General features: G+C 42.4%; 2 protein-coding genes across 20 annotated transcripts in view; both read left to right on the top strand.

Moving 5' to 3' along the window:
• Positions 1-3,944, top strand: part of PTPRE (protein tyrosine phosphatase receptor type E) — an 88,717-nt gene extending 84,773 nt beyond the window's left edge. For all 12 annotated transcript variants that reach the window (XM_032115624.1, XM_032115621.1, XM_032115616.1 and 9 more), the window contains one exon: positions 715-3,944. In XM_032115624.1, coding sequence (XP_031971515.1) covers positions 715-789 — 75 coding nt within the window. In that variant the 3' untranslated portion in view covers positions 790-3,944. The remainder of the gene's footprint in view (positions 1-714) is intronic.
• A 5,523-nt stretch (positions 3,945-9,467) lies between these two features.
• MKI67 (marker of proliferation Ki-67) lies at positions 9,468-26,490 on the top strand. 8 transcript variants are annotated; one of them, XM_032116592.1, is made up of 16 exons: positions 9,796-9,877; positions 11,050-11,163; positions 11,586-11,667; positions 11,748-11,863; positions 12,225-12,294; positions 12,867-12,927; positions 13,619-15,058; positions 15,365-15,603; positions 16,178-16,580; positions 18,331-18,446; positions 18,872-19,043; positions 19,129-19,263; positions 19,612-20,879; positions 21,672-21,744; positions 22,082-25,081; positions 25,839-26,490. In XM_032116592.1, the coding sequence occupies exons 2-16, from the start codon at positions 11,072-11,074 to the stop codon at positions 25,973-25,975; spliced, it is 7,404 nt and encodes a 2,467-aa protein (XP_031972483.1). In that variant the 5' UTR covers positions 9,796-9,877; positions 11,050-11,071; the 3' UTR covers positions 25,976-26,490. The 8 variants fall into 8 exon arrangements, with proteins under 8 accessions (XP_031972478.1, XP_031972480.1, XP_031972477.1 ...); XM_032116591.1 differs by having other exon boundaries at positions 12,864-12,927; XM_032116590.1 differs by having other exon boundaries at positions 12,849-12,927.
• The last annotated feature ends 1,407 nt before the right edge of the window (positions 26,491-27,897 follow it).

Here is a 27,897-nt window from a genome sequence, read left to right as displayed (position 1 = left end):
CTGTTAAACCATAATATTTTGAGTGTTGTAGGTGATTAAATATATTAAGTAAATGTCTTTCAAGTTATTTATCAGTTGTTCTTTCTTACCTTAAAATGTGTGGACACAAATTGGAATCATGGAATGGTTTGGATGGGAAGGGACCTCAAAGCCCACCCAGTTCCACCCCCCTGCCATGGGCAGGGACACCTCCCACTGTCCCAGGCTGCTCCCAGCCCCAATGTCCAGCCTGGCCTTGGGCACTGCCAGGGATCCAGGGGCAGCCCCAGCTGCTCTGGGCACCATGGCTGGGGTGGCACTGGATCATATTTAAGGTCCCTTCCAACCCAAACCATCCTGGGATTTTATGATTCTCTGATTATCCCTGGGCCATGATCAGGAGTTTCTCCTGTAGGAAGAGCCCAGTGACAGCCCAGGACTGTGAGCAGCTGGGTTTAAATCAAAAGCCAGGCCTAAGAACTGATTCAGTTTAAGAAGCATGTCTGAAAAAGCTCAAGAAATCCTTTTAACCAAAGAGCAGCGATCAGCCTGTGCCTGACCAAAGAAAGAGGAACCATTGCTTTTATTTAAAGTAACAAACAGAAATCAGAACAGACCAGTTCTCACCTACTGGTCCCAGTTAGGACATGCTGAATTTATCACGGGGATTTGCAGAAGTCAGATTTTCTCAGTGTGACCAAACCCACATTTTGACACCTTTTCCTTGTTTTCCAGGAGCAATATGAATTCTGCTACAGAGTGGTACAAGATTTCATCGACATCTTTTCAGATTATGCTAATTTCAAATGAGATTCTGCCTTATTTTTTAATTTGTCTGTATAAATAGTTGTATATTATGTTAATTTATTCCATGCCACTTGGATTGTTGAGTTAACTGTAAATACAATGTTGTGTTGGCTCTAAAAGTTGCATTTGCTGTATAAAGTTGTTTCTTAAATATAAATATCTTCTAAAGCAAAGTATAATGTTCCTATACTGTATAGCACTGTAAGATGGGATAGAAATCTTTATTCTAAATAACAAGAAATTAATTCTTGAGGTTTGTTTTCCTTTGAATTTTGCCACTTATAAATATTTATCAGTAATGTTATCTCCCAGTTCTTGACATTTTTGACAGGTGATTTACAGTTCATCCTAAAAAAAGTGAATTGTGATGCACATGTTTAAACGTTTTGTTCACCAGGAAAATATGTTCACCATGAAAATAGATATTTATTTTATTTTTCAAGGCTGTTTTGAAGAGCCTCCAGGTTTTGATGGCAGTTGGATTTTGAATCTTACTGTCCATAGGCTAAAATCAGTAGAAATACAGATTAGAATTTTTGAATTGACAGAACTTTGAAAGCCCAGTCAGTTTGTTTTTTTTCCCTAATATTGTTTCAATCGATGTAGAAAGGCAATAATGTGATTTTTTAGAGTATTTTGCATATTTGAAGAGTATATTTTGCAGCACCTGAATTTGTCTATGTGAAGAAAAAGGCCAGGAATGGAGTTAAAAGCTTCTCTTCTCTATAAACACCTGCATAATTTCCCACTTCTTTAAAATAAGAGATGAACTCTTATTCCTTGATTTGACTCAGCATGATAATTAAGAGGTAAAAATTGGAAAAAACATTTTATGAACAGTTTAGTGCCAGAAACATTGAGTGTTGCAGCAAAAGCTCCTCCAGGTTCTTCCCCTCCCAGAAATGTTATCAAAAAAGGACTGTTGCCTTTCTCTAAGGGGTTTAGGGTTGTGTACAGAGATATATTTTTACTGAAAGTACTACTGAGAACAGAATTGGTGACAGAAAATATCAAAGTCTTTATTACAGCCCTGACCAGGGGTTGGAAAATCCCCAAATCACGGGGCACCCGAACGTCGAATAATTACCAAGTTTATCTTTCCCACTCTTCCAAAAGCATCTCTGACTTAATGAGCACAGAGGGGTGGATCTGTAATTAATTCCATAACGAATATGCAATAGTTCTGTCTCGTCCAGCCGGGCTTTTGCGATGCAACATCAAAGCCTTATTTAAAACAAGCAGCTTAAACCGAGCTTTTCCCTGCTGTTCTTGCACTATTTTATCCCATTCCCATTCCAATATAATCTCATTGCACCTTGGAGCAATGCAGGGGGAGGGAAGGTGTCCATAGGTCTCCGTCCATTCCATCCTGGCTGGAAAGGGGCAGGATAGGAATTCCTGAGCACCCTATTCCCACAGTGCCATTGGCTGCTTCTTGTCTTCCCATCGCTGCACTCCTGTATTTATTTGTACAGTAAATTATGCACTTCAGAAAACAGGTTGTTTAAAGACTAAACCTCGCTTGGGAGTCTCTACGAGAAGAAACACTCGAGCCACAGGGTTGGGTAGGAAAGTGAAGCTGAGGAAGGGCATGTTCCTGCAATTCCATCCAAACTGAGAGAGCCAAAACAAATTCAGTCTGGGAACTGATACAGAGGGGGTTCCGTCTGATTTCTAGCACAGGGAGACTCCCAGAGATTGGAGAATAATGCAAAGGAATTCCCATTTTCTGATCCTGATGTCAGCATCCTTCCAGCCACTTAGCCCACATTTGAACAATAATTTGTCAGATTTTTGGGTCCCTGAGGTAAAAACCTGGGGCGAGTTGTCTCCTGAAGTCAGTCTCAGTGCAGGGAGACTCTGAGAGGTTGGAAAATAACGCAAAGGAATTCCCATTTTCTGATGCTGATGTCAGGATTTTTCTGACCCTTTAGCCTGCATTTGAATAATAATAATTTGTGTTTTGGGCAGATTTGTGGGTCCCTGAGGTTAAAACTGGTGTTGTCTCATGAGGTCAGTCTCAGTGCAGGGAGACTCCAAGAGGTTGGAGAATAATGCAAAGGAATTCCCATTTTATGATCCTGATTTCAGGATGCTTCTGACCATTCAGCATTTGAAAAATAATTTGTGTGTTGGGCAGATTTTGGGGTCCCTGAGGTTAAAACTGGGGTGAGTTGTCCATGAAGTCCATCTCAGTGCAGCAGTGATGTGGTGTGAGGGTGTGGGGGTCCCACAGCCCCCCAGGAGCTGCAGCACAACTCCAGCTGCCCACGGGGTTTACTAAAGGCCTCCTTACAACCAGGAGTAGGATGGGGTTCAGCTGGAACACCAAATCCTCAGTGAGTACTCAGATTTTAGTTGATAACCATATTCAGATATGGAGGAGGAAAGAGGAATGCCTAAAATATAATTCAGAATTGACAGCTGTAGCTCCCTAAGATTTTTGTGGAATTGGAAAAGTTCCCTTCGCAGTCGTGTGTGCTCTGGCTGGAGCTCTGGGGAGCGTCTCGGTGGCTTGGAATTTTCCTTTGAATCTGCGTACGTTGCATGGAATTCCTTTAAAACGCCAAATAGTTGGATTGGAAGTGTCCTTCTGATCTGTCTGTGGTTTTGGTCACTGTGTGACTTTGACTGTTCATGTGTTCAGAAGGTCCCAGCTCACCTCAGCATTTAAGCGTTCGCTTCCCAGCATCTTTATCCCACTTTATCCATGGGAGTGCCATGGGTTCCGTGTTCCCAAAGCAATCCCTTAAGTGCTTGGCTGATCTGGGCCGTAATGAAGAATGCATACTGTAATTAGCAGTGGTTTTTAGGCTATTTTTATGTATTTTTTAAACTTTTAAAATGAGCCTGACCACCCCATGTTCAGTCTTTTGAAACGTTTGCGTTTCCCTCGTCCCATTTTTCATGTAAAGTTAATAACCAAAATGTATTTAATTTGTCAAATCTTTATAACATATGTATGTATTATACAGTTTCAGCTATTATTATTTTCTTTTATTACATTTCTAATTTGATCTTGCTGTGTTTTTAATGCCGGTGAATGTGGCTGAATTATTTGTATATGCAAATTGCAAGATCTAATACATTCTGATGCAAGAACAAAGCTTCCTTTTTATTCTCCACCTGCATTATTTCATTTAAATCTTTTAATTTCATTCCTGTGTCGTGTGTTCATTTGAATGAAGCATTCTAAAAGAGTTGAAATCCATTATCTAGATGAGTAATTTTTCAGTGCTTATCAGCAGCTTTTTGGGAGAAAAACTCTGATTGATGTCGGGACTGAACATTGTGCATATAAAGGGTGTAGACACTCATGGAAGTAGTTGGAATCCAGGTCTTCCCAAACTGTAAGGATACAAAATAAATATAGTAAAATTAATTAAATATAGTAACATAATCCTGTGGTAAACTGTGATGTCATACCAAGATAAAATAGGAGCTAAACTTCCAGCTGCGTCACCAATCATGAATTGAAAGTTCCCTCTAATTAACAGCAATTTCTTAATTCATTTTGACAATTCAGTTTTGCTGTGGACATCTTGCTAAAATCAACCAAGAAGGCCCCACTGTTGTAACAAGGGGCGGGGGCGGTTTGTGTAAACCAGGAGTAACTGCTCAGAGGTTACATCCTCATGTTGAATCAAATAGGATTTAATGAAGCCATTTTTCTGTTTGACCCCTTCTCTGTTTGCCCTGGCCCATCCCACACCTCCCGTTTGGGAGATGCCTCTTCAGGGTAGGTAATTTTAGGATTATTTTTTTTCCACAGTTGTTGAACTTTCAGCCAGCATGTCCTCCCTGGGCACTGCTCTGACGTTGGCAGGGTGACAGGAAATGGCCTCAAATTGTGCCAGGGGAGGTTTGGAGATGAATATTTCTTCATGGAGAGGGTTTTAAAGCATTGGAAAAATGCTTGGGGCAGTGGTGGAGTCCCCATCCTTGGAAGCGTTCAAAAAATGCGTGGATGTGGCACTTGAGGACATGGGCTAGTGACAAACTGGTTGATGGCTGGATTTGATGATCTTTTCCAAATGTAGCAACTCTCTGATTCTAATTTGCCATTCCAGGTAAAAGCTGTTAATTTTTTTAATTATTCCAGAGGAGTTGATCAAATATTTTGTGTGACCGGGTCATGTACTTTTAGCAGGGATCAAGGGGCAGAGATTGTGAGACCACCAGAAATTGTGTGTGAGGACAGGCAGGTGCCTTGGTGCGTCTCAGAAAATAGAAGAATCTCAAGTATTAATCAGTTATTAATTAATTGGTTAATCTGAATAACTGTTGATAATTGTAATTGTTGATCACACAGCAAACATGGATATTCGTATACTCTACTGGTGATAAAGTTGTTTTTTTCCTACTTCTAAATGTTACAAAGGAACACCATGAAGACCTTGTGGTTCTGTTTTTAGAAACTCAGCTTTTAGAAACAACCACACTTTGGTTGTAAACTGTCCATGAGATAGATTTATTTTAATGGCATATTTACACAGCATGAACTAAGGCAGATCACAGGGGTGTTTGCTCTGTACAGGGCACATACGTCAAGTCTCAGCTCTGTTTTGCCTAATGCAGAAGTTGTTGAATTGAGAATTTTTCAAGCCACTGAACTTCCCAGGGAGTGTTCTTCATCTGAGGAATTAAAGGATTAGGATGTAATTTAGATCTTTTCGTGAGAGCTTCCTTCTAATGACTTTTATCCATTTTCTGTGCTGCTTTGCACCGAGGAGGGGAATTACTCCGTTATTAATCGAGTTGACACCTTGCCAAGAAGTTCTTTGCACAAAGAATCATTTTCTCCTTTCACCTGTTCCCATTGCATGAGAAACTGCTCCAGTGTTCTCATGAACATTTCCTGAACTCCAACTATCCATAAACATGGAACAAAAGATCCAAGCTGGGGTAGCCAGTTGGGTGGACAAAAAGAAAGGAAAACTCCCAGGTGGGAAGAGCTTGAGAAGGAATTATTGAGCAGGGTATTTTCTCGTTGAGATTTTTATAGAAACTTTGTCCTTCCAAAATCTGAAGGGAGCCTATGGAAAAGATGGAGTGAGGCTGTTGGAAGAGATGGAGTGAGAGCATGGAGTGCCAGAGGGCAGGGCTGGATGGGAGATTGGGCAGGAATTGTTCCTGGGAGGGTGGGCAGGCCCTGGCACAGGGTGCCCAGAGCAGCTGGGGCTGCCCCTGGATCCCTGGCAGTGCCCAAGGCCAGGCTGGACATTGGGGCTGAGAGCAGCCTGGCACAGTGGGAGGTGTCCCTGCCATGGCAGGGGTGGCACTGGATGGGCTTTAAATTCCCTTCCAAGCCAAACCATTCCATGATTTTATGATCATGTGGTAGCCTGTGGATTGAGCAGAAGCTGTTCCCAAGGAAGCAGCCCGTGGAATAGCTCTGTTCCCTTGTTTGTAAGTATGGAAATAATGTACTCTAGAATTTGTTAATTTGCTGAATCCAGGGGAATCTCACCCCAGTCCTCATAAAATGTACAAATTCCTAACTCAGCTGTGCAAAAGGACTGGCTGGGAGATGCAAAATCCCTCTTATGGTCACCCTTGGGATCAAAAGTGATCTGCTGCAGTTGATGGCAAAATCGTCTGGATTAAGAACTTTGTTCCCAGATCAGGTACCGGGTGGGATTCTTGGGGACCAGGAATTGGGTTTCACAATCCTTGGGGGTGATCTTGAAATCTTGGAATTGGCCTAGAACACACTGCAAAGTTTTGATTTGCATTTTAAACCAGACATGTTTCACTGGGACATTGTGCCTTTTGCTTCCCAGTCATCTTCCCTGGATTTGAAGGACTACAGCCTATTGGAAAGCCGCTGTTCCAGATGCATTTGGATTATTTGAAATACAGATTTGACTTTAAAATACTGGTGTGTCCATCATACTCAGATGTTTTTCCCTTAGTAGTTTATGTGCTTTCACCATTTCAGGTAAATTTATTATTTCAAAGTGTTTGTTAACTGTGAATTGATATAATTTGGAAACATATCCCATTTGTTCCTAAATTTATGCAGATTCCTCCCACGTAAAATCCTGTGTCAACATTAGGTTCTGTGCATGAATACAAGCATTCTAAACATCCTGGGTGCAGTAATGTGTCAGTGTAATAAACTATGATTTTAAGAGAGAAATTTGGTGCAAAACATTACATTTTCAGGGTTTGTCACACAGCAACTTCTCATCTCCAGACTTTGCTTCACACAGTGTGAATAGCCTGAATATTTATTTACTTTATACCTTGTAGAAGTCCTAATTGAGGGAAAGCTTTAACTAGAATTTGTGCTTTTTAGACTTTAAAGTGAAAACCACTGATAGTACAAATCTGTGAGAAATGAGCTTCATTCAGTGCTTCCAAACCACCTGTTCAGACACTTGAATAAATAACCCTGTATGAGGATCTTCATGTGACAAATTAAAATGCTGATTTTTTTAACTCTCTAACAAGGAGATTCAAGCACTGACGTGATTTTTCTGCTCATTTTTAACAGTTGACAACTTTACTTCATGGTGTATTCAGGTGTATTTATCTAAATTAAATATTCCCAAATTAACCTACCAGCAAGTTCAAACCTTGAAGAAAATGTCCTATTTTTTTTTCCCTCCCGTAAAACCACTTTGGCAAATATTTGTACAGATGCTGTTTCAGAGAGCACTGCTGCTCTTGGAGACAGATTGAAAACCTTCGCTCCTAATTTGTGTTTCCCTCGAAGTATTGCTGTGTTTGTAGGGACACATGAGTAAATCAGGCCAGAATATACAATTATTGACACAGTGCAGATGTAGTTATTTATTTGTGCTGTTTGATCACGTGGGCTGGCAGAGACTGCAATAAATTCCATTTCAAAGAGTTTTTCTGCTATAAATTGTTTGTTTCAGATACGTCATTCAGGTATAACTGCACTTGTAAAGAGTCCTTGGAAGGCTCTGACTTGATTACCTGTTTATTAGCAATGATACCCAATTAGATACCCAGTGATACCCAAACAGAATCCTGACTTTGGTATGATTTACATCTAAATTAAAGATTGTCCAGTAGCATACGGCTATTCTAAAATAACAATAATAATAATAATAATAATAATAATAATAATCTGACCTAAATTAAACTCCCCCCCCAAGCTTATGAAATAGACTTCAAAGTCATTTGATTGAAAGGAACAGAAATAACATTTTAAAAGCTGCTTACATCTAACTGTATCACATCTAAGCACCCTGAAGTCATCACACCACACAGAATAGTCTTTGAGGCAAGCCAGATAATAAAATAGTAGTAAAATCAGAAGTTCTGCTTTGTGAAAGATCTGAATAGTAGAATTTTATCCCCCGAAGCACAAAAGGTTGGATGACCTTGTCCTGTATTCCTTTCCCTTGCACAAGCAGCAAATTTGGAATGAAGGTCCCATTTCATATCTCAGTAATGCATTGTTTTGTTTTGTTTCGTTTTTTAAAGTTTTTTTTCTTCTATCTTCAAACACAGAGCAACACAATGTTCATGTTGATTCTTGATGTTCGGCCTCAGAGATCCTCAAATTCAAGTCTCAGTAATGAATTCCTGTTTGGGAGCAGTGATGGGGATCAGTTTTATAGCTAAATGAAGGTAACTAATTTGCTAATTAAAATGGACTTAAAATACTAATTTAACTTTTACTGCTGCTCACCCCCTCCCATCCTTGCTCCCTTTATTTTCCCCCTCTCTTTAAACCCCTTATTTTCGTGGTTAATAGTATTTTTGTGGCTAGTAGTATTTTAATCTGATTAAACACAGATGCTTAAATTTATAACACTTCACTTTATAAGTGAAGCTGAATTGATATAAACTGATTCTGGGCACTTTTTGCTGATCTGCAGAGGTGCAAATTTGGGAGCAGCTGAGCCCTGCAAATCCCCCTCCCTCACAGAGGGGCCGAATAAGCCCAGACAGGTTCAGGTTTGGGAACAGGTTCAGGTTTAGGTTCAGGTACAGATCCAGGCTTAGGTTCAGGTTTAGGTTCAAGTACAGATCCAGGTACAGGTTTAGGTTCAGGTACAGATCCAGGTACAGGTTTAGGTTCAGGTACAGATCCAGGTTTAGGTTCAGATATAGGCACAGGTTTGGGTATAGGTTCAGATATAGGCACAGGTTTGGGTATAGGTTCAGATACAGATATAGATAGAGGTTCAGGCACAGGTATGGGCACAGGTACAGGTAGAGATTCAGGTACAGGCACAGGTACAGATACAGGCACAGGAATGGGTAAAGGTTGAGGTACAAGTTCAGGTTCAGGTACAGATTCAGGTATTAGCTCAGGTACAGATTCAGGCACAGGTACAGGACAGCTTTATGCACAGGTACAGATATAGGTCCAGGTTCATGTGCAGGTATGGACAGAGGTACGGCTACAAGCACGGGTTCATATACTGGTTCAGGTTCGGGCACAAGTACAGGTTTAGGCTGGGGCACAGGTACAGATCCATGCTCAGGCACAGGCTCGGTCAGGAATCCGTGTCCGGGCCCGCCCCTGCCATGAGGGCCCGGGGGGCTCCGCGGTGGCTCCGCCCCGCCCCGGGCGGCGCCTGAGGCGCGAGCGGCTCCGGGGGGCGGCGCCTCCGTTTGAACTCAAACCGCCCTCGCCGCTTCTCATTGGCTCCGCTGCGCGTCGCGCGCCGCCCCCTCCGCCAATCAGAAGCCGCCGCGCTCCTTTTCGAATGTTCAACGGTCAACGAAGCAACCTAGGTGCGTTCGTTTCTCCTTCCGCCGATCCGGCACGGGGTAAAGCTAAAAGAGTCCCTCTGTCCGGTGCCGCTTGTCGCGGCCAGAAGGGCTCGGTGCTGTCCCTCAGCCACGGCTGCTGCCGGCAGGCGCGGGCGGCGGCTGCCGCTCCTGTCCGTCTGTCTGCGCGGCTCCCGGGGGGTTCCGTTTCGGTGCCTGGCGGAGGAATACAGCCGTGGTGGGGAGGGGAATGGGGCGTTCAGTGCGAGGTCTCGGGGGCCGGCGCGCGCGCGCGGGAAGGGCTCAGTCGGCGTCGCGCCGTGCCGGGAGCGCGGGGGGGGGCGCGTCGGACGCCGCCGCACGGGGCCCCTCAGGGCTCTGACAGATCCAGGTACGGGTGGGCGAGCGGGTGAGGGGAGCAGGGCCGGGGGGATGCGGCTTTGGGGTGAGGGGGGCCGCGGGGAGGAGTTGGGCCGCCTGACATCTTCCCCTCGGTGGCCACCTACCCCCCCCATGATGGCTCTTGCCCCTGCCGTGGTGGCTGTTGCCCCGCTCTCACCCGGTGTTTACCTGTGCCGTGACCGCCCGGAGCCCTTGCTTATAAACTTCGGCATCTGCAGCTCATGTGCCTTTTTTGGCTTGTAGGAGTTGGTGGCTGCCTGGACGGGGAACTCTCGGTACGGGACACCGAGTATTTATTTGCGTTCCCTAAAAGCCGAAGGGACTGCCGGGTTCGCCCCAAAGTTGTGTCCTGTTGTCAACAAGTGTTTATCGCATGAAACCGACCCAAACATTCCATAAGGGTCTCTCTTAACTGCTTTTAATTCCGTTGTTTTTACCTTGCTGCTTTCAAATATAGTGTTTATAAAGATGCTTCCTTAAGGCTCGCTTGTGGCAATCGCATTTATACATTAAGTAATGCGTTACATGGAAATATATAAAAGGTGCATCGGTTGTGCTGTGGCTTTGGGGTTCTTACGCCAGTCCAGTGCTGTTTCTCCTTGTGCCGCGATCTGTGCACGCAGAGATCTGCACTTGCTTCCCTCTCAGCTCTGTCGCAGCCCATCGCGACAGAGATCAGCAATTTCCCGATTTCCAGCCTCTTCCCAGCTGTTCCTGCCAGTGCTCCTGGGAGCTGATGACACTATTCCCTGCTTTTCCTGGAGCACACAACTGCAGTCATTTGGTCTCTATTTTAAATCTAAATCTGAAAATTTCCGTCTAGGTAAGAGATTGAAAGATTCGGATTTAGCTGAGGAGGAATGAGTTTTTAAATTGCTTACGGGACAAAATATAATCTGTGTTGCTCCTGAACCTTTCCAAGGTTCTGATGGGTAGCAAAAATCTCCTGAATACCTGTGAGTAGTCTAACAATTTATATAAACATATTCCCAGTTTTCTACACAGGGAAACAAACACATGTAAACAGCACCGAGATTCTTCTGCTGCCCATTGGGAAATATCTCATCTCTGGAACAAAAATAAAACATAAAAACTTACATTGATTTACTCTTGTAAGCATGTAAACCAAATTAGGATGAGTAATCTGCATGTTTTTTATAGGTAAGGGTCTTTATATTTGAAGATGCCACGCTATGGGGAAATCGTTGTCATTAAAAGGAATGGGACTGATGGAATTGTTTTTCCACTCACCTCAACTTCATGTTTATTTGGAAGGTGAGAATTTGCTTGCATACTTTGAAATAATGAGTATTTTCCTGCAGATCAGGTCTTTTAATGCTTATTTACAAAAATAAATGTTAATGGAGGAATGGTGTGAAGAGGGAGGGAAGGTGAGACTGGATTAAGGTTGATGTTACAGTAGAAAGCTGAACTTTATTTTATTACTTGTCCTTTCCTTGCCAGAACTACTTCTGTTTATTGATTGACTTTTAAATTTCTGGCCACAGGAAATGTGGGGAAGGGAATAAAAGTGATAAGTGATAAGACCAACAGCAAATCAAAAGCATTAGGGATTTTCTTCAAATTTGAGAAATTATGCTGCTGTACCATTATTAACTAAAATGTTGGGAAATTCCCTAATTCTACAGCAGATTTCCCTGTGTTTTGTGTGAAACTGAACTTGTGTTTCTCCCCAGGAAAACAGAATGTGACATCCGCATGCGGCTGCCGTGGGTGTCCAATGAGCACTGCAAAATTGAGATAAATGAGAACAAGGAGGTGAGATGCTCATGTTTTAGTGAAATATGCATTGCCTTGGTGCATCTCGGCAGTCACTGAACTCTTTGTTTGATTTTTAGGCAGTCCTGACTAATTTAAGCACAGTAAACCCCACGCAGCTGAATGGGGCTTGCTTTGAGCAGCCTGTTCTTCTGAAGCACGGAGATGTGTTAACCATTATTGATCGTTCTTTCAGGTGGGTGCCAGGACCACACTTTAATTATTTGATTCTAGAGTGTAAATTAATGAAGTTTAGTTCATATAGTCTTACAGGCCTTCATGAGAAGGCAGGATTGCTTAAAGATATCTTTTTATCACTTATATTACATTACGGTAAATAAAGATAGAACTGTCTAGAGAGATAATTCTGATTTTGTTTCAAGAGTTGTCAGTTTTAGGGAGAAATTGAAAGTGGTTTTAAGTTGCTAAAGCCTTTCAAATTGAGATGTGTGCATTGTTGGGAAGGGACAACTATTCCTAGGTCATTTCTCTTAATAACAGGAATTTAAGTCATCAACTATTTGACAAAAAATAGTATTTTAAAATATTTCTTTCAGGTTTGAATATCCTCTGCAATCAACTCTGAAAAAGAGGCGTTCCAGGTCTCCAAAAGATGAAACTCTGCAGGTAAATTGGTGGCTGTGGGCATTTTCTTTACCAATACATTGGTAGTAGTGATATGGCTTTTTATTTCCTTGTTCTGTTTTCTTCTTAGGGGTAGTTTTTCAGCCCTGAAGTGCCTTTCTGTCTAAAATACAAATAAACTCCTTCAGATAAATACTCTTCAAAATTTAGTAATTTTTAGTCTAAATTTTAGTCAAAAATTTGTCTGGTTTTGGTAAAAGACAATTAATAATTCATGATGTTACTAATACAGATAGAGCTATAAATCTTCCACTGGGTCTGGTAAGAAGGGGAGATTCAAGTGTTTTTATTCTGATTTTACAGCTGCTTTGACAGCTCAGAATTTAAATGATAAAACAAGATCAACCTCTCCTCTTTAGAGTCTCAAATGTATTACTCAATGTTAACTATTGCAAAGTTCAAGGATTTAATTTGAATACTTTAATGCCAGTTTAGGGACAATGCATGGTCTCTCATAAGTAGTTTTTTTAATGTAGAATTGAAAGCTAAACTGTAAAATCTTTGTTGCTCTGCTGTAATGTTGTACAAATTTACAGGTTCTTCATGTTCAGCAGGTGGCAGGAGTGGAATTATTACACAAACAAACTTCAGGAGCTAAAAGTCTTGATGCTTCAGGTTGGTTCCTCTTCTCTGGGGACTTTGTTTGCTTTTGTCCCCTTAACTGCGTTTTTGCTTAGCTTAAGAATTCAAACAAGGTTAAAGGAGGGAAAAAAAGGCATTTTAAGACTTTTCAATCTGAGAACACCTTGCTATGTCAGCAATTACTGCATCACGCTTAGATCTCATCATGACAGATGTGAATTCACCTCTGTCATTAAAATTTAACTTGAACTTCTCTGCTGACCTACAGCTACACCTTTTTTGAGCAAATACTGCATTCTCTCATGCATTCTTCCCTAATAAAAAATTGAAACAAGTGTAATTTTGGAGGTACCTGGTAGATACTGAAATAATTGTTTACAGGAGCTGTTTCCTGTAGAACCAGAAAAATCCAGAACTGCTATATTCTGGATGATTATAACTCATAGACTGGTTAAATGCCAGGGCTTCACCTTCTCATCCTTCTTATCTTAAATAATCCTCAGTTTCAGAGAAGGTTCTTTATTATCATTTCTGACAGATTTTTGTTCCAATGCAAAAAGCCCAGGCTGCTTCCAAGTGTTCCATTTCAGTAGATCCTGGTTGACCATCTTGGGAGGGAAAAGAAGGAATTTTTAATCTGTATTTATGGAACTTATATGTGTAGTTCTACCATTTTGAAGTAACTCTGCGTCTGTATTTTTGTTTTGTTTTGCTTACTGTGTAGATAATGCTGAGTGTGAAGAGAAAAATGCCAATGAAAATAAACGAACTCCAGAGGAAAATCTTCCTGAAGCTTTCCCCGTCAAACTCCGAACACCCAAATCTTCACGGAGAGTACATCATGTTCTTAAAAAGCAAAATGAAGTGTCCCCCTTTAGTAAACTCTATGAAAACCTGAAGAATGAGCTGAAAGTGGAAAAACCTCTGCACAGGGGAAGTGCCTCTCAACAAGCTGCAAAAGGAGACCCTGGGAGTGTTCTGCCAGAACCAAATGCTCCCATTTCATCCCTGAGTCATCTTTCTGATCTGGGTGGCCTGACTAAAGGAAAGGAAACAGGCAGAAGGGAAGATATTGAAGAATGTACAATTGTAAGAAGAGAAGAAGGAAACAGCTCAGGATTTAATAAGCAGCTGTCAGCTGTAGGAAGAACTCCTAGAAAGAGTTTTACCAGGAGTCCTCGAACTCCCATTTCAAAGGTGGTGCCAGGAGATACCAGTCAGAGTCCTTTGCAGGATCCTAAGGAATTAGGGACACCAGGCAGATGCAAACATTCTGCTGTTACACCCAAACCCAGCAAGGAGAACCACAGGAATTCCCTGGTTTCACTGCAGCAGTGCTCCATAGAAAGGTTGGATTGTCCAGCTAAAGGGACAATATGCAGCCCCACACCGCCCACCCCCAGCGCTGCTGAAGGAGGTAAATGTGTGCTGTCCACACCAACGCCCAGGAGGAAGAGTCCTCGGTCTCTGTTTGTGTCACCTCCCAAAGAAGCCAGTGGAATGAATCCTGGAAATTCAGAGACTCCAAGAACCCCACGGCGTGGGTCCTTGAAATTGAAGTCTCTTCCAGAAATCCCAGCTGGAGCTCCAGAGGAAGATTCAGTGTGCAGAATTGATAGCACACAACTGCCTTTGCCAGAAGACAAATGCTTAAAGCAAAGACGAAACAGCAAACAACAAACACCAGGAAAACCTGTCCAAGAAGTGCTGAAAGAAATCTGGGATCAGGCAAACCTGGATAACTCTGCCTCTCTCTCTAATTCCAAGAGTCCCAGAAGAAACAGCAGGCAAAGTAAAAATTTCTTGGACAAAAGTGTCCATTCAGAGGCACGAGCTTCAGAAGGGATAATGGCATCTCCTGCTGCTCAGACACCTGGCTCTGGAAGGAAAAGGGGGAGGCCAAGGACCTCTGGAATGCTGACTGAAACAGCACTGGAGACAAATGCTGGTCAGGAACATCATGATTCAAGCAGAAAAGCCAGTGGAACTCCAGCAGAGCTGGGCGTGGAGGGGTATCACCAAAACCAGGATTTGGAAGATGCCAGTGCTGCAACACCTCGGAGACCATCAGCCAAGAGAAGGTCTGGAAGTGCTGCTGAGCTCAAAGTCACTGAGCCTGGCTCAGAAACTAAAACTCCTGGCCTCTTGAATGGAGAAGATTCAGGTAAATACATTGGATCCCCTGCCTTGTTTTTGATATTAGAGAAATGCTGTAACACTTTCCTAAAAATTCTTCCACTGGGATAAAATGCAGAACCAGTTGCTGACACTAATTGTGAAATATTTATCATGGAGTTACATTTGACCATAACAATACACAATATGTATAAAATGTCCTGGATTGAATCTGTTTCTCTTTAAGGTAAGTTTCTTTGGGTTTGTTTCCAACTTTGAAATGCAGAAGGAAGGCTTAAAATGCTGCCTTGGTTTCTTAGATAATGTAAAAAATATTTTTAATTGTTCTTTTCAGGCAAGACAAAAAGAATCCCTCAGAAGAGGAGGAGTGGTGAGATGCTCCCTCAAACTTCGGGAAAAAGAAAAAGAGTGTCTTTTGGTGGTCATCTGAGTCCAGAACTCTTTGATAAAAGTTTGCCTCCCAACTCTCCCTTGAAAAGAGGAGCTCTCCCTGCCAGGCAGAGTTTACCCTACGGAAACTCTCCTCGGGCTGTGCTCAAAAAGGCTCAGGGGTTGAAGCACTTGGTAGATCAGGTAAATGTTACGAGCAATCAAGTTGCTGAGTCCATTACTGTGATCAGAATTTATAAATTCTATTATATGTATTTATTCTATTATTTATTAATTCAAAATGAGTAGTAAATCTTGTGTGATGCATGCTGGTGTCACTCATGAGTGATTTGGGATGCTCAAAGAATCAACAGCAAAGGCATCAGCAAAACCAGGTTTATTTTAAGGTGAAAGTGTCACAAAATTCATTGGTGAGGTCACTCTGCTACTTAATGGATGGGTAAAACACACGAGGAAAAAACAGACTAAAAATTAAAAATCAATCAATCTGAATCTAAATTTGACATAAAATGATTTAATTGGTGGCTGGGGATGGATGAATGGTAAGGATGGGAAAGTGTGAGGATCAAAAGGAAGGTAAACCCTCCTGCCAAACTTAGCCCCAAACTTGATCAACAGTTTAGGAATCATTTCCTGTATCATTCCTGAAAAGAGTAAAATAATCCCGGTCTCAGGCAGGGTTCCCCTGGACAGATCACTTCATTAGAAAGAAGGAAATATCCTCCATTCACTAATGTCTAATTTTTTTTTTTACCAGGAAGAAAAAAGGTCACCCAAAAATTCCCCAGCCCAGCAGTCTCCAGGTGCCTCATTCTCTCCCTCAGGGAAGGCAACACCCAAAGTTCCTTCAGGCTCTCCAGCCCCTTTCAGGAAAGGGCGTTTCTCCATCTCCCAGCCCCCCACACCATTCCCAATTGCAGAGGAGAAGGATGCTGGTGCTGAAGATGTGGATCCAAAGGAGAGAAGTGGTGTCCAAGGGAAAACACTGAAATCTTGTCCTGCTGCCCAGGATGCCAAAGCCTTTGCGACAGTGACACCCACCAAGTCAAACAGAAGTGCCCAGCTGGGTTTGAAGGGCACTGCCATGAAGAGCAGAGGTGGAGCTGTGGCTGTTATCACTGCCAAGAGGAGAAGTGGTGCCTCCAGTGCCAATTTATTAGGTTGGTTTCAACAGATAATTTTTAATATTCACTTTCACGCTTTAAAATACAGGAACCAAACTGGAGAAGGCCTTTTTGTTATGCACCAAATAATTAGTGAATCTTCTGAAGTCTGCTGGGCTTCTTGGAAGTGCAAAGTGTTGCATTTTCTCATTCATAAAGCAGGTTTATTAAAGCATCTATAAACTCATTTAAACACGAATCTTAAAGTTCAGACATTGAAAAAAGGTAAAATTAGCATTCTCTTTGCAAGTTTAGAGTCATGATCTTTAATATCTGTCAAGTTCAAGTAGTCTTAAACCAAGCCATGTTTATCACATCCATTTTGTTTTCCAAAATGTAACATTTTATAGCAAGGCAGCTTCACTTCGTACCTTATTTTTATACAAGGCTCACAACCTTTGTCTGGGAACTGGACTGAGTTTAACAACTCACAGTGGTACATAATGGATAGAAATAAAAAATAAGATCATAACTGGGTGTTACTTTCAAATCTTCAGAATTCTCGGTGTTGAGCACTGATTTGAAATAGTTTTGACAGCATTGGAAACTGTAATAGGGGAGCTCTGGTTCTCTGAGTTTTGAATTTTGAATAAACTTTTAGGTAGGGTGTATTTGTCACCTGTTTTCATCAGTGAAATCAGTTTGACAAAGTCAAATTTACCATTCACCCAGGAATTTTTATTGCTTTTTATTATTCTGTTCATTTTAATGGCAGCAGAGCTGTTGACAAATATTGATGGCACTCCATTTCTCACCACCTCTTTGTAATGTGCTTTTTAATATCACTGCATCAGTTCCTTCAGTAACATGAAAAGAACATCACAGCTCTTAAAATTTCAGATCCAAAATAAAACTCTGTTTCCAGTGCTTTTCCAGATAATTTCCTGGACGCTTGGCATTTTTCTCTGCATCTTGCACATCCTGGCAATGTCAGCTTTTCAAAGTTCTTTTTATTTACAGACTGACATAGCAATTCTGACAAGAGAGTAATAACATCCTTTTCTTTAGGAACAGCATTCCCCTTTTTATCTCTACTTTAAAAAATCATTTATATAATCCTTGTGTTTTGATAAATTTTTTTCTGAAGTAAACAAGGCAGGTGTCCTACAACTTCCAGCTTCATTTATTCCACAGCTGTAATCCCCTGCTCCCACTGCTGTGTACAGAATGATGCTGTGATGAAGGTAACCTTGTTTCAGGAATTTTGGGAGTGTGCCACAAGGAGAAGGTGATACAAGAAAAATTATGGGAAGTCTGTGTAGATCTAAATGCAGGATAAATAAATAGTTTTCCTGACTGAAATTCCTCAGGAAGTGGTGAAAGAAACTTCACTTGGAAACAATTTCTCTTAAGTTAAATCTCACCAGAGGAAAGCTCATCTGTAATAAACAAGGCTGAAAGGCTCATGGCGAGTTTCTGTTGGGAAAAATGAGTTCCTTACAAAAGAGGAAGGAAGGAACTGGGTCAGAGTTCAGTTGTAGGATCTGAGCTGTGTTTGACCCTGTGTGAAGCTCATTGTTTTGGTGTGGAAAGCCACACTGGGTACTTGTACTCTTCTTAAATTTAAGGTGAAACTGGGTTTTCGAATTGAAAATATTTCAGAGAACACTTTAGGTGTTGTCAGATAATAACAAACACTTTCCTCTGGCAGACTGCAGAAGATGTATGGGAGCCATAAAGAAATAAAATTGCCAACTTCCATTTACACAGCTGAGAGTTGAAGTGGTTTTTTCTCATTTGCTTCTAGTTGCAAAATCTTGGGCTGAAGTGGTAAAATTGGGAGTTGCAAGACCACAGTCAAAGATTGCTAAAAAAAGTGTCCGTAAAGGAAGACCCTTGAAGAGGATAAACCACCCACCAAAGGTATCCTTTTTTGTCTTTCTTTGTTTTATTTTCTTGCATGACCACCAAACAGCTTGGGTGGATTTTGATAGAGAAGCTGGAAGCTCCTGTTGTGGTATAAAATGGGGGTTGATGTCTCTCACAGCATGTGGGAAATGGAGATTTGTACAAAAGGAATCATGAAATTTTTAAGGTTGGAAAAGACCTCCAATATCATGGAGTCCAACCTCTGATCATAGAAATCAGGCAGGACCTGCCTTTCCTTTCCTAATCTCAGGCTGGCTGGGCCTTCCAACCCTTCTTAGCACTGGACATCCTCCAGTCATCTGGAACCTCCCAGTGAACCAGGACTAGTGATAAATGGTGGAAGGAGCTTGGCCACCTCTTCCAGCAAGAAGAATCTTGGGTTAATAACTCTTTATTTTCTTTTTCCTTTACCTCTGCAGACTCCAGAGAAGAAAATAAAAGATAACTTCAGCACGGGTCATGCAGAGTCACCTGCTACTATAGTTGTAGGTAGAGCTTATTCCACCACAATCAGATCTGCTGGACACATCCCTAAAGTGGTAAAAAATCCCATGCTGAAGCTCAGCATGGATATGGATGAAAGCTTCACAGGTGAGATCTTAAAGTCTGCTCACTCTGCCAGCTGTGCAGTTCTTTTGTCAAAACATGTGCTCATTTCTCCAAATACAATTTCTAGGAGTGCCTGAAATGTTTCAAACTCCGAAAAATCAGGATGGAAGAACATTATCTTTGGCTGCTGCTCAGAATGCTGAGTTCACACCACTGTGTGCTGCAGGGGACATTTCTGACTTGCACACTCCTGAGGAATCTGGTAGGTTTAAAAAAAGGAATGTTTAGGTATATTTTGGGTTAGCAGCAATCTCAGCCTAGGCAGACTTAACTGAGGTGAAGCAGCCAGTAACCCATGAAAGGAACCATTGAAATTTATGAGGTATTAGAAGAAAATGTTGTAGTTAACTTCTGAGTAGGATAATTTATCATTCATTTTATTTGGTGTGAAACTTCAAACTGTTGAAGTGTTGTTTCAGACATGGCAGCAAACCCATGCACGTGTTTGGATTTTGGTTTTTAGAAGATTGTATTTGAGTAGATTTTTGATTCTACAGGATTTTCTGCTTAATTTATTTTCCAAATGACATAAATCTACTGCTTATTTCAGGAGAGATGATGGTGTCACCATTAAATAATTCAGATGCTTCAGAACAGAAGCAAGAGAGTTCAGGCATATTCCACTTTCTGAGAGAGGAGTCATCTCCATCCGTGTTTGATGAAATAGCCACAAAAACTCCTGAAAAAAGAAAAGCTATGCATGAAGATGATGTGGATAGTTTGGCAGTAATTCCAGAAAAACCACCATCTCTGGTGAAATCAGGAAGTAAAAGGAGGACTCCAAAGCAGGAGTTGGAGCCAGTTGAGGTCATGTCAGGCAAAAGGAAGATTTTAAGGACCCCCGTGCAAAGGTCAGAACCGGGAGAGGTTTTGTCAGGTATCAAGAGGCTCATGAAGACCCCAAAGCAGAAGACAAAGCCTGTAGAGGCTTTGTCAGGTATCAAGAGGCTCATGAAGACCCCAAAGCAGAAGACAAAGCCTGTAGAGGCTTTGTCAGGTATCAAGAGGCTCATGAAGACCCCAAAGCAGAAGACAAAGCCTGTAGAGGCTTTGTCAGGTATCAAGAGGCTCATGAAGACCCCAAAGCAGAAGACGAAGCCTGTAGAGGCTTTGTCAGGCATCAGACAGCTCTTGAAGACCCCAGATCAGAAATTGGAGCCTGTAGAGGCTTTGTCAGGCATCAGACAGCTCTTGAAGACCCCAGATCAGAAATTGGAGCCTGTAGAGGCTTTGTCAGGCATCAGACAGCTCTTGAAGACCCCAGATCAGAAATTGGAGCCTGTAGAGGCTTTGTCAGGCATCAGACAGCTCTTGAAGACCCCAGATCAGAAATTGGAGCCTGTAGAGGCTTTGTCAGGCATCAGACAGCTCTTGAAGACCCCAGATCAGAAATTGGAGCCTGTAGAGGCTTTGTCAGGCATCAGGCATCTCATGAGGACCCCACAGCAAGAGTTGGAACCAGCCTCAGATGAAATTGCCTTGCAGAGGTTGCTGGAGACTCCAGCAGAGAGCAGGGAAGCCATAAAAGGTGTGCCAGGTGTGACTTCAACCAAGAGGGCCCGAAAGCTGAAATCCCAGCCCGTGGAGGACATGGTTGGGATCAGCCGCATTTTCCAGACGCCAAAGGAGAAAACTGAGCCCATAGAAAACATGTTTGGAATTAGCAGATTAATGAAGTCTCCTAAAGAGAAATATCAACCAGTTGAGGATTTTGTGGGGCTGCAAAGGCTCATGGCAGAACCCAGGCAGAAATCTGCTGATTCTGAAGTGGACTATGCTGGAGTGACAGAAATGTTTGGTACCCCAGAGGAAATGAAGGTAAAACATTTTAACTTTTGGAAGGGATGTTTTTTAGACTTTGAAACCTGTGCTTGAAATAAATCCAGACTTCCTAGTATGACATCTTGTATCTTGCAACATTTTCTAGGACAGGTGCATTTGTGTGTGTTAAAATGTATCTATTTGAAGGGATCTGTCACGAATGAGTGTTTTAAGATTGTTTAAAGAATCACCAGCCTAGTGGCATTAAAAACAGGCTTACTATAAATAGTGGCATTCCCGGCATCTCATTCACCATTCCACTGTGATCATTACAGGTAGGAAAAGTCAGGCTCTCCATCCAGTGGGTCAGGTTTGGTGATGTCTGTGCCCAGCCTGGTTCATTCTGGTGCTGGTTTTTATTGTGAGAAGAATCGTGATCTTCAGTGGAGGTGTGCTGCCATCACTCCCAGTATCATTTATCACTGAAAAAGTGGTTTTGATTTTCATATTCCATGGGTAAAATGCTGAGTATCGCTGGGTTTAGTGCTTAGAACTACAATAAAACACTACAGAACACTCAATTTCTCTTCAATACCCTAAATTCCCTCTGAGCAGTTGTTTAGATGCTTCTCCACAGTGTTTGTTCTCTTTCACTCTAGATGGCAAGAATTAAGTTTGCTATGTTTGTGTGCTTCTGTCAGATAAATGGATATAGTTATAAGACTAATTGATTTCATTTGTAATGAAAAGGATTTGACAAGAATTTTTATAAATACTGGTGTACATTCATCTGGTGTTGGTTGGCTCCAATAAGTTCATCCATTTATTAGTTGTTGTTTATTCCCTTAGGTCAGACCAGTAAATGCTATGGATTCTCAGGAAGAAATTACACTTCCTGGTTCTAATTCTGGTCATAAACATGGTAAGTACAAATACTTTGCTTAGAGGAATAATGAATATACGAAGTCATGAATGCTACCATGAAGTTCAAATCCAGTTTAAAGCTCTGTCAGTGAGCCCAGCTACTTCCTGAGCTAAGATCCCTTTTTCCTTTCCCCTTGTCCTCCCAAATAAATTAAACAACTTCAGAAGCCTGGCCTTTAATCTAGGAATTGGTTAAGTATTTCTTCCTTTCTAAATTAGGATGTTTTTTGGCTTGTTTGAGCAAGATGCCTCTCTCAGGAAAATGGAAACTCACAAATACTTTGATCAGGCACAGTAATTTCTAATTTTTGTTTGTGCTCTTTACCCTGTTCTAGAAAAGAAAGGAAAAGTTTCCCAAGGCGAAGGTTTTCAACAGAAGGACTCAACTGGTGAAGAGCAGCCTGCCCAGAGACCAAGAAGGGGCAGACCAAGGAAGGCTCTGCCTCCTGCTACAGAAAAGCTGTGTGAAAATGGTGTGAATTTAAAGGAATTATGGAGTCCTGATACCCAGGAGGAGATGAGAGTGATCACACCTGAAAATAAGGGAAGAGGAAGGAAGACAAAACATTGCATACAAGAAGTTGTTCCAAAGCACCCTGATTGGGAAGGGCTTGACATTGTTGCATCTGTAGAACCACCTGGAGCTGCTCAGAGACCGGGTAGAGGTAAAAGGAAAGAGGCGAAGGAGTCAAAACATCTGAACAGAAATCTTGAGTCTTGTGTTGAAGATTCTTCAGTGCTACAAAAAGCAGCTGCAGATACCAAACAGGATCTGCAGGACTGTGGCATCTGTGATGTGTCAGAAACTGAAGGTGATCCAGGCACAAAGACAGACCCTGGAAACATTCAGAATGAAATTTGTCAGCTGCAAACAGGTTCCAATGAACCTGATAGCAAAGCTAATGACAGTGGGATAGAGGACAGTGAAGAAGTGCTCCTGTCACCGAGGAGGAAGCGCAGAGGAGCAGAGAACACAGAACCAGTGATTCCACCCAAAAGAGGGAGGCAACCACCTAAAAAAGGGAGGCAACCAAGGAATGACCAAGGTAAAGCAGCTTCTCCAGCAGAACTTCATGGAGCAACCAGAAAGCTTCGTAAAGACCCATCCCCAAAAGTTACACAAAGACAGGAACAGACTTGTGACAAAGCTCCTGAGGCTGTCACAGCACAAAAATCTGAAAATGGCACTAAACTTGAACTAAAGGCAACAGAGACAAGAGTTAAATCTTTTAGAAGTACTAGAAACAGAAAGCACTCAGCTGAAATGAAAGCAGATGCTCGTGGGGTCGCGCTTGAAAATACACCTCAGAAAACTGAGGAAACATCAGCTGAAACTGATGCTGAAACACAATCCCACGTGAAAAATGAGATGAAAGGCTCTCAGGGATGTGAAACAGAAAATGCTCAGGAAAATACAACAGAGGCAGCTCGAAGATTAAAGGCAGAGTCACCTTCTGCAGAGACAAACAAAATGCCAGTCAGTGCTCAGAACTTGGAAACAAACAGGGCTAGAAACAGAAGAGGCAAAAAAGACTCTTTGGAGCAAAAAGCTGATGAACTTACTGAAAATGTGAACAGCCTAAAACCAATTCCTCCCAAATTTAACTCAGAAGCAGAAGTGGATGAATCTTCTCTCCAGAGTTCCTTGGGCTCTGTTTGTGTCAATGCAGGCCAAGCCAGGAAGGACCAGCCCAGCCCAGGTGCCACAGCAGTCCCTGCTGCAGGCAGTGCCAGTCCTGCTCAAAGGAGGACGAGAAATGAACGGGGAATAATTAAAGCAAAGCAAACTGAAATCGTGCAGGAGAATCCAGCACAAAGAAATGCAGTGATGTGTCGAAGAGGAAGAGGTAAAAAAGTTAATTTTCAGCTTGAAGAAAGCAGTTCCAAAGTGGTTGAAGGAAAAAGTTTACCTGAGGAAGATGAAGGGATGACTGACAAAGGTAATCAACATGAGAATTCTGAAAGTCCTCCTTCACAGGTAAGGAGGGGCAGGAGAAAGCAACTTGATTCCATGCCACAGATAGCTAGTCCTACCTTTGTGGAAAAACAAACATTAAGTGCAGACCATAGCAAAGATGAGGCTGTACAGGAGCAGGAATCAGCTTTGGAAGCTGCTCCCTCTTCAACAGAAGACAATCCACCGCGACGGGGGAGGAGATGCGAGGTGGCTGCAGCGTCACAGACCAGATCTCCTTCTGTCAGAACGAGGCGTGGGGTGCTGCAAGGGGATGGTAAAAAGATGGCAGAGAGAGAAGATGAAAATCCAGCTCTGGGGAATAAAACTGTGCAGGCAAAAGTGAATACATCAGCAAGGGACAGGAGGAAAAAGATGGATCCAGCAGCAGAGGCAAAAAGTTCAGCTCCTCTCCAGAGAAAATGTGGCTTGTTGGAGACTAAAGATGAGGGTACTCATGAAGAACAAAGTGTGCCTTTGGAAGCAGTGTCCTGTGCAAAGGAGAAGCCACCAGGAAGGGGCAGAAGGAAAGAAACTGCTCTGGCATCACGCACAGCCAATTCCATCTCTCTTCGAGGGAAACGCGGTTTGCCGGCAGGTGATGAAGAAGCTCCCAAAGAAGAGCAAAATGTTCCCTTAGAAACTTGTGATCCACCTGGAAAAGAAAATCAACTGAGAAGAGGCAGAAGGAAAGAAATTGCCCCCTCTGTTCAGGGAAAACAGGGCCTGTCAAAACAAAGTGGTAGGAAAAATAACAGTAGGGAAGCAAAACGGAGTTTGGACAATTCTCTTTCCCAAGAAAACAGGGATCTTTCAGAAGGGGGCTCAAGGCAAGCAACCACTTCACTGGCTCTTAGCCCCACCTCATGTCAAGGTTTGCCAGAAGATGGTAAGGATGGAATTCCTGAAGAACAAAGTAAACTTGTGGAAGTAGCTCCACCTGCAAAAGAAAATCCATCCAGAGTGGGCAGGAAGAAAACAACTTCTTCTACTTGTGAAGAAACAACTTCCACTTCTCTTAGGGGAAAACCCAACCTGCCCAGAGGCAGAGGTCAGAAGAGGATTCTTAAAGAAAGTGAAGATGCATCTCCACAGAATAATCCATGCCAGGGAAGAACAAGGCAACTGAGGAATAACAGGAGGAAGGTGGAATTCACCTTAGAGGCAGCTACTTCTACTTCTCTCCGTAAAAGCAGTGACTTGCCAGAAAATGGAAGCACTCTGGAAACTCAGGATTTGAGTGGGACATCCACTGGCTCTGAAGAGAATCAGTCTGAAAAAGGCCGGGAGGGTGAGCCTGCTCCACAGGCAGCCCCCCCTTCTCGCAGAAGGAAATGCCAGCTGCCAGCAGAGGATGTGGCACCCAAGAGATTAAAATCAGGTGAGGCAAGGATTGGCTTTCTCTTTTCTAAGGGTGGCTGAGTTATGTGTAGGTACAAGAGTGATGTGTGCAGAACTCGGGGGGCTGCTGATGGAGAGCACAGAATGATGGGATCTTTTAGGCTGGAAAAGATCCAAGATCCCAGCTCCATTCCCATCTCTGGACATGCTCCAGCCCCTCCATGTCCTTCCTGAAGTGAGGGACCCAAACTGGACACTGCACTGGAGGTGCCTCCCCAGTGCCCAGGATGGGCGACCATCACTGCCCTGGTCCTGCTGGCCACCTGAAATATTCCCTGGAATTTTCAGCTTGACTTAAAAACTCCCAATTAGAAAATATTATCAAATGAATGCCTTGAAGTAGAAATGACAGCAACTCTTTAGGGCTACACAGTGAGGAATTTCCTGCCCTAAAACTTCCTCTGTTTTCATTTTTGCAGAACTTTGGTGTTGGTTCTGTTTTAGGTTTATATATCAGTGGAAGGAATTTTAGCTCAAATGGCCGCTAATTGGTTTTGGTGCTCTCATTAATGTTAACCTACTTTCAGAAATAGCTGTAAATCCTCAGGGATCCAACTTAAAGGATATTGGATGTGCAGAAGTGTGGGGTTGGTATCTGGTTTGTTGAATTCAGAGATGTAATCTTTGGAATGTTGTCATTGGGGACATTTCCTGTCAAAACAATGTAGGTGAAGATGGAATTTTGTGGGAAATGTTTGATTGATGATACAAATTGACATTTTTCCATGTGCAAATAGGGAGTGATGAAAATGGATCCCTACAAAAAGGAAGAAGAAACAAAACTAAAGAACTTGGAGAAGAGGATGCAAGGGCAGCTCAGAGCACTGGAGGGATGGACAGGAAGACAAGGTCCAGCAGAAGAACACAGAAATAGGAGTCCCAGAACCAGTTTTTAAATCAATTCAGTAATTCCAATTACAGGGGGTTTTTTTAATGTGAATTGATTTGCACTCAGATTTTAAGCTCAGATTTTTGATAATTCTATGGTTGCTTTACAAAGTATATTTCTTAATGTGTTTACAGATAGAAGGTAGATATTTTTTTAGTAGCTTTGCCAATGTGTGGTGGTTCCTAAACCATGGGGTGCTTGTGCAAAGCTGCAAACAGGAAATACATTTTGTTATGCCAGTATTTCTCTCCCTTTTCCTGTTGATCAATTCAGCAATCAGGAAGCCATATTACTGCCAGCTGAAGCTATTTTCTACTGAAATTTTCCTCTGCTTAAGTTTTATTTTTCATTGGAGTTCTGTAAATATTCTTTTTAAAAAATTGCAGTTGTATTAGCAGAACTATGATGCTGAATTTTTGATAAGTTTTTTTTTTAAAAAAAAATCAAAGCTTGTATTGAAAAATGCGATTTCTAAGTCATTAAACTTGTAAACAATTGGGGACTGGTGTGGGTTTTTGGTTTTAAGAATGTAATTAATGCTGTCTTACGAGTTCATTTCTAAGGTTCGTCCTCTCTGGTTGATGTGGTTTGGAGATACAATTTTTAGGACCTTTTACAGGTAATTTGTCCTCAAGGCTGGGGGCTTCTTAGATGCAGAAACAGAAAATTCAGCCTGGGCATCAAACGTCTGCACAGCTCTTAGGCCTGACTTAAAATCCTCTGTGTTTATGTGGTGTGTGAGGAGTTAGGAATGGTTCTGCAGCAGAGGAGTTGGAATTGCAACTGTTAAGCTTGGAAAAGACCCTAAAGATCAACTCCAGCCATCCCCAAGTGCCACATCCACATGGATTTTAAATCCCTCCAGGGATGGGGACTCCAACACCGCCCTGGGCAGCTGGGCCAGGGCTGGACAAACCTTTTCCATGAAGGAATTTTCCCAATATCCAACCTGGCCCTGCTCTGGCAAAGTTTGAGGCCGTTCCCTCTCCTCCTGTCCCTGTTCCCTGCCAGCAGAGCCCGACCCCCCCGGCTGCCCCCTCCTGTCAGGGACTTGTGCAGAGCCACAAGGTCCCCCCTGAGCCTCCTTTGCTCCAGGCTCAGCCCCTTTCCAGCTCCCTCAGCCGCTCCTGGGGCTCCAGCCCCTTCCCAGCTCCGTTCCCTGCCCTGGACACGCTCCAGCCCCTCAGTGTCCTTGTAAGGGACCCCAGCTGGAAGCTATGTTTGGATGTTCTCAATTTCTCGTTTTGGGAATGAGATCGAGTGACCCTTTCTTTAGTTGAGTTCACATTCGTGAAGTCTTCCCTTCAAAATCCAAAACAGATGAAGGAATGCACTGGGTAATGGTCAGACATCAAGCCTTAGATGTGATATAATAAGATTTTTTTTATAATTTACTTTGGATTTTTTGCTTGTTTGTTTTTATTATGTGGGATGTGCTGTGCCCATATCCACAGGGAGTTTTTATCAGATTAGAATGCACTTTTTTTTAAATCTACTTAATTCTAGTGTGAAAATTCCAGTCTGTCTATACATCCAGGGTTGCTCCATCCCAGGTGCAGAATCCGGTACTTTCCCTTGAACTTCACATGATCGATAGGAGAACTGGCATATGTTATGGTGGGGTTTTTTTGGTTTGGTTTGCTTTTTTGGTGGGCTTTTTGTGGGTTTTATAACTCTTGTTTCCCAATCATGACATTCCTAAAACTAGCCTTGAAATCTCAGAGGAGAGCAAATTTTACCATCTCCCCTAAAATCAAAACTGTCTCCTTTGTGTTAGCAATGCCAGTGCCATGGTTGGGAAATACAAAGATCCACAGGAATGTTTTTCTGCTGCTAACAAGTGGTTTGGGGTTTTTTTTTCTCCAGTCACTCTGATCTGTCAATTTTGGCTTTGGTTCTAGTTCAAG

This window comes from Corvus moneduloides, chromosome 8 (genome assembly GCF_009650955.1).
Source record: "Corvus moneduloides isolate bCorMon1 chromosome 8, bCorMon1.pri, whole genome shotgun sequence".
Lineage (NCBI taxonomy): Eukaryota > Metazoa > Chordata > Aves > Passeriformes > Corvidae > Corvus > Corvus moneduloides.
This window is presented reverse-complemented; position numbering and strand designations above follow the sequence as displayed.